Source organism: Oryzias latipes, chromosome 21, assembly GCF_002234675.1.
Source record: "Oryzias latipes chromosome 21, ASM223467v1".
Lineage (NCBI taxonomy): Eukaryota > Metazoa > Chordata > Actinopteri > Beloniformes > Adrianichthyidae > Oryzias > Oryzias latipes.
In genome coordinates, this window is record NC_019879.2 from 26429511 (window position 1) to 26436437 (window position 6927).

General features: G+C 38.8%; 1 protein-coding gene across 2 annotated transcripts; it reads left to right on the top strand.

Moving 5' to 3' along the window:
• Positions 1-546: 546 nt before the first annotated feature.
• On the top strand, positions 547-4520 carry LOC101165112 (anterior gradient protein 3). 2 transcript variants are annotated; one of them, XM_023951104.1, is made up of 9 exons: positions 547-652; positions 961-978; positions 1086-1221; positions 1307-1370; positions 1610-1662; positions 2038-2114; positions 2240-2303; positions 2488-2571; positions 4386-4520. In XM_023951104.1, exons 3-9 carry the CDS (start codon positions 1125-1127, stop codon positions 4433-4435), a joined length of 489 nt encoding a protein of 162 aa, XP_023806872.1. In that variant the 5' UTR covers positions 547-652; positions 961-978; positions 1086-1124; the 3' UTR covers positions 4436-4520. The 2 variants fall into 2 exon arrangements, with proteins under 2 accessions (XP_023806872.1, XP_023806873.1); XM_023951105.1 differs by having other exon boundaries at positions 590-652; positions 1091-1221.
• The last annotated feature ends 2407 nt before the right edge of the window (positions 4521-6927 follow it).

The following is a 6927-nucleotide window of genomic DNA, read 5'->3' on the forward strand; positions in this document are numbered from 1 at the left end:
TTAAAGCATGACATCCACCCTTACCCTTAAGGTACAGTACGAACCTTGACTCAGTCGCTTTTGAACCTTTGATGTTCTTCTGTAGAGAGGGCAGGGGGTTCAAATACAAGATTGACAGTTACTAACCCCTTGTCACCCATTGATGCAAATATGCATCAGACCAGTTCCAAATTACCCTCATTTGGGATCTACTTGAAGACAAAAACATGAGTGAAATTGCTTTTTCATAGATAAATTCAGGCTTCAAAGGGTTAAAAGGGTTAATCTAAACAGTCGAGCCAAGTGTTACAGATTAAAGTGAATTCATTCGAAAGCGATACAGATAAATATAAAAAGATATTTTCTAAAATTATCTGATCTTGAGAGACCTTAAACAGATTTTAGGTAATGAGCCTTGCTGCACTTTTTTAGTTGTTTAACACGTTTTTTTTCTTGAATTACAGGAATTTCCACCTCCAAAGGATGAGAAACAATCTGTACAGTTCTGGGATGGGTGGCTTTGGTCACTTTTCTTTCTGAAGCATTCATCATTTCTGTCATTATTCACTGCATAGATTTGTGACAGACCTGTTTGACAAGTTCAGCTCAAAGCCTCCTACAAAAAGGGGGTGTGTGCGCAAGCAGGTGCAGATCCCTACAGATTCTTGACAAGGTAAGAAGACCAGTGATTCCAGGGAAATTATTGAATTTTACTTTAAAGAAGTGACTTTTTGTTAAAAGTTTGCATGTGTGACATAGCAAGAGGGGGGAAAAAAAAATCACAATTTCAATTTTTTTTAGATGTGGATTTATATTTGCAGAATCATTAAGTGGTTAATTTAAAAAGCAAGGTTTTTAATTCCCATTACAAAGTGTAAACTAAGTCTTTTACAACTGTTAATCCTGGCATCGTACAGTTTTAAAACCGCACTGATTTTCCTAATCTTACTTTCCTTTTTCTCCTTGGCTGACCATGAAAAGGCCCGTCAGGTTTGTTTGGTGAGTCAACACTCTCTGTAAAGTTAGTCTTTGTTACCTGTCATAGCAGTTGATTAAAAGGAAATATATTTCTTTGGTTTTAAATTGTCTTTTTTTTTCCGTCTCAGTGCAGATTCCCGCTCAGTTTTCTAAAAGGACGTGGCGCCATGCTTCGGTGGGTCATCCTTCTCACGTTCATCGGCATCTGCGCCGGAGCCGCAGAGCAGAAAAGGAAAACTGTGAAGCCTAATCCCCTGTCAAAAGGTAGATGCTTCCCGCTTCTTAACACCAGGAACCAGATTGACTGAAATATGAGCAGAGAGCTAGATTCTCTTTGTGGTTTCTTCAGGATGGGGTGATGAAATTAACTGGGTCCAAAGTTATGGCGAGGGTCTTTCAAAAGCAGTAAGGAGGTAAGACCTCACTTGTTTATTATATTTTCTTAATTTTTTAAATATATATTAGTGCAGTATTTCAACGTAATGGACTGTGGCCTTCTTCTTATTCCACAAAAGCAAAGAATGTTTGCATTTATCATTAATCATCTACAATCTGGCAAGGCAATTTGTTTTCTCAATGATTCGGACGTGCAAGGCTGCGTTCACGCTCACTATTGTGTTGAGAAATGTGCTTTATTGTTTCACTCTCTCAGTCAGAAGCCCCTGATGGTCATTCATCACAAAGACGAGTGCCCGTACAGCCAAGGTACGGCTCTAACTTTGCTTTGCCGGGGAAAAAACAAAACACTGCATGCACGAATACACACTGTTAGTGAGCCTATAGTTTCTTTCAAACCTGCATTCAGGCGAGGAAGTTCCTGAGATATACAGCACAGTTCCAGGAAATGTTTGGAGGCAGACACTAAGGGGAAAACTCAGATTTTGGTTCAGAGTTACTCATAGTTTCATGTCCAAAGGGAAATGGCTCCAGGCTCTGTTGTCAGCCTTCATCTGCCACTCAGGACCATTTAGACCATTTTTAATTGGTTTGATTGTGAGCTGAAATTTTGAGGGACACTAGATGTTTAATTCATTGTTTAGCTGAGCAGAAACACCAGACTAAAGCGAATTGTGTCAACAGCTCTGAAGAAAGCATTTGTTGCTAACGACACCCTCCAGAAAATGGCTAAAGACGAATTCATCATGATCAACTTGGTGGTAAATAAGGACATTTTTTCACTTTGGTCTGCAATTACAAAAAAATGAAACTATTTGTGGAAAAAAAAAAAAAGATTGCAAATATCGTTCTAAATACCTGACAACTGTGCCTTCTTGAAAAACAGGAGGAAGCCATGGACAAGAATCTGGCTCCTGATGGCTATTATGTTCCACGAATCCTCTTTGTTGGTAAATATGGTCTTAAAATAATCCTATTTAAGGACAGCAAATATAAAAATTTGAGTCCCATTGTGTAATTCATTCCTCAGTAGCTACTTTTGATGCCACATAGACAGACACAAACTGGTTTAGCACAGTTCAGACTGGTTCGGTCACAAGCCTTCCTTCCAACTGAACGAGCGTCTTTGTGCAGATCCCTCACTGACTGTGCGTGCAGACATCACTGGACGGTACAGCAACCGCCACTACGCCTACGCTCCGGAGGATATCGCACTCTGTGAGTAACTGAAAGTCCTCCCTGTTTGACAGGTCTCACCTGTCAGCTTCCTGCAGGCACATTAACCCCCCCCCCCCTTTTGAAAATTTCCTTCTTTTTTTTTTCAGTTTAGAAAAGCAGGAACACGTCCAACCAACATTTAGGCCAATTTACCATAAATGGTTCAGTTGGGTTGAAGAGTTTGAAACTGTTTCCACTTTTAGGAGTGACAGCATCAGTGTAATGATGTGGGGAAAAAAAGCCCCACTTCTGTGACATGGTGGACGGCGGAGCTTCCAAAGTATCCAACCATCCACAGAAGTGCCCCAATAAACGAGGCTTATTAGGGCTTCCTTAACTTAAAAGTGAACTACCTCACGGGTAACACTTCCTTTAACAGTTCAAAAAGACAGGGTATTTAACCCTTGTGCTATCGTAGATGACCCCCCCTTACATTGATTTGTTCTCCCTACCATGACAAAGGTGGATAAAGGTGGAAAGATTTCATGTAATCCATGGACACCAGTGAAGATCACAAATCATTGAAGAAACAAGGTTCAGAGCACTGTCTAGTGGGTCTAGATGACCCAACTCCCAACGTTGAAGTGTCTAGGATAGCACAAGGGTTAAGACAGGGTATTTAAGTGGTACTTATATGATACTTTTGTTGTACCTACTGGGTTCTTCCATGGTATTTGCTGTGTATTTATGTGGTACGGGTTAAGTTTCCATGGTAAAAATTAGCCAGGTTGGGTTGTTTTTAACCAAACCTTTAAGGCTAAAACGGGACTAACTTTTTTCAGGATTACTTTAACTCAGAAAGAAAAACTTAAATTGGGTTAAAATGAAACTCCTCCTAAAGAAGTAACCCAACAGTACACCAACCTGAATAACACAGTAATCGGGTTGATGAAATAACCCAAGAGTGTCTGATAATGTGGCTCTTGTGGTATTTTATACAAAAAACACATAAACACATAAATACCCACTAGGTACTTTGTAAAAACCTAGAATGTACAGCATAAATACTAAGTAAGTACCACACAGGTATGAACCAAATACAGTACAGCATACATACACAACATATACCCTCTAAGTACCCAGTAGGTACAACAAAAGTACCATATAAATACCACTTAAATACCCTGGCAATACTGTACTGTAAAAGGAAGTGTTCCCACTTAACCTCCTAAGACCTGATCTCTTGTTCAACAGGCCTTTTTTCATTTTTAGCCACATGAATGAACTACTGTGATAATATAACCCATAATGTGGACGCCAGGTCTCAAAAGGTTTAAAATACAAAAAACAAGTATAACTGTGACACTAAATGTGTTTTTTCTTCATTACATTTTAATGACAAAACAAGGGTGTCAATGCATTTAAAAAGGATCTGATGCGTAAAATTTCAGATGAATTTAAGTCAAAAACTCAAATAAAAAGCTACCTTAATCAGGAGTTTTTCCAGGTTAATCCTCAGTGTTTCTGCGCTTTGGAGCACTGTTATTAATTCACATCTTACTTTAACCTTTAATGATAGTCGAAGGAAGAGTTTCAAAACTTAAATCCTACATACTCTTTAAAAAATGTAAGCACATTTAGTGGAATAAATCTGGTTTAGTTTACTGGAAAGCCAGTTAAAAGACAAATGGCTGTTCGTTTCGTTTTTCATCACACCTCATTCATGCAACAGTTTATTTAAAAGATTCTGCGTCACATCCTCCAAGCCACTTCAAATAAAGACACTTTATCCAGAATAACATGCTTTGCTTCGTGCAGCCTGATCTCTGGATTTGTGAGCTCTTTGGGGTAAACTCTGCTCTGTTTCTCCACAGTGATCAGCAACATGAACAAAGCTAAGGTGCTGCTGCACAATGAACTCTGAGGAGGATCTGCATCAGCTGAACAGTTCAACACCATTCCAGCTTCCAATAAAACCACATTCCATTAAAACGGTTTCATTGACACTGCTCTGTTGTTTGTGTTCAATGATCTACTTAAGCCTACACACTTCTTTCACTGTCAAGTCACATTTCTTTTGCTGCTGTAGAGGAAAAATGCAAAACTGATGGCTTTTGTTTTGAGAAAGATCGGGAGCTCAGATAAGAATGGTTCTGTGAAATGGCAGCAGAGCGTTGCCTAAGAGAGGGAAACTTTCCAAATCTGGTCTGTGCGGTTTTAAAATAAAAAAAGCGGAAGTCAAGTGAGGTATTTTTATTCCAAATCACAGGAGGAGTGGAATGAATCCTCTGCAGACGGAAGCTGGACGTGTCTTGTTTCCAACACTTGGTGGCAGTACAATGAAGCTGACCAAAGGTGAAGGCAGTGAGACATTTTCGAACAATAAATATTGAAATTAAGAAACGCAGATTTTCATCAAGATTTTCAATTAAATCATTAGTCAAAAACAGGACATTATAGGAATTTTAAAAAAAGCACATTCTATTGTAAAAATGTCTTATCTTTAGAAGAACACTTTTGTTTTCAAAAACTGAAAAATCCAAATCAAAACCTCTTTATTTTTTCTTCAAAACCTCTAGAAGCTTCTGCAAGTATCCTAGCAGCAGTTTTTAGTTCTCATTGGTCAGTTTTTCTCAAAGCTTGATTCAAACTATTACATTTGAAGGGTCCCTTCACTTGCTTTTTGTGGAAAAGTGGAAAATTGTGGGGATAAATCTGCAGACACTGAAGTTTTCAAAGTTCTTTCCTTGAGTTAGCACACTGCCAAAGCTCCACAGAGGTAATGAGACGTCTTCAGAAGCCTCTTCATCTCACATCACTTTGAAATCCTCATTATTATTTTTTCTTCGCGGCTCACAAAAAAGGTTCAAATCTCTTCAATTATTCACCTTATTGCTCTATCAATGCAGAAATGAAGAACACTTTTGGAATTTTTCAGATATGAGTTTTAGAATTTCTTCATAAGATAAAACACTTGGATTTGTGATAAATGATTTGAAGTTCTGCTTCCAAATGCACACCATTAAAGAAAAATAACGGAAAAAAACCTCTGGAAAAATGCAACCATCACTACTTTTACTTTAAGCTATAGTTTTAGATTTGAAAAGCAAACATAACAATCTCTAAAGGATACAAATGAACAAAACTGTGTTTTTCTTTGTATGTTTCTATGTCGCATTAAGAGAAAACTGATCTATTTCCTGGTTTTCTTTAAATGAATTCAATAAACGTCTGATTTTCAATGTTAAAATTTGTTGTGCGATTTGCCTGAAAAACCATAAATATTAAGAACGAAGCCAAAAAATTACTAAAATCTAAGGTTTCTATTAAAATTTTTAATGTGTGTGGTTAGCGCTCCTGCTTCGCAGCAAGAAGATCCCCGGCTGGGGGACCTGAAACAGACTAAAATGGGGGGCCTTTATGTGTGGACTTTGCATGTTCTCCCCGTGCATGCGTGTTTTTTTCCGGGGACTCCAGCTTCTTCCCACCGTCCAAAAAATGTGCTTCATAGGTTATTTGGTTACCCTAAATCAGGGGTGTCAAAATCATTTTGGTTCGGGGGCCACAGTCTGATCTTAATTGGGCCGGATCAGTAAGATAAAAGCAAAATAACAGTTTAGATTTGTTTTTTTGTTTTTTCTCAGTAGGACAAAATGCTTCAACCAATATGGTAGCCTAATGATTTATTATTACACATTCATTCACAGAGGCCAAAAGGTCGACTGCTTTTTGGGGAACAAGACTTCTGCAGCCTCCAGCATTTTTCAACAAGTTCACCATCTGAAAATGATTCGGATGTTTGCTCCAACTTGTTTGCAAAAAGGTTACTGTCACGGCTCCATCACTGACATCTCGGCTGCAGTAAATGCAGACGCTTATTTTGTCGGTCCAGCTAATAGTTGGTGAATCTTCTCTTTTCAAAAATACAAATGGTGAAACTTTTCTTTATGCTGAGTCTTATATGTGCTGAATGTTATATTCTTTGAGCACTGCAACCTGTTGATGACATACCAAACATGCAGGTTTTGCATTCAGCTCCGTGAACAAATAATTCCTGGAAAGTTTAGCACTCCACTTCAAGCTTTTTTTTTTTGACAACGTCTTGGTGTCACTACCGATCATTCTCATAGCAACGTAACAGCGGTGAGAATCTAAGGAGAACCAAACTACATCTTACATAGACGCAGAGCTGTTAGGATTCACTTTTGGCTCGTGCAGAGAAATTTTTCTCTTCATGGCTGAGCCATATTGAACAATCTGTATGTATGTATGGGCCATATGTTAGACACCTCTGCTCTAACTTGTCCATAGGTGTGAATGTGAGAGTGCGTGATTGTGGCCCTGCAACAGACTGGCAACCTGTCCAGGATGTCCCCCGCCTTCGCCCACAAGTGGCCGGGATAGGCTCCGGCAGCC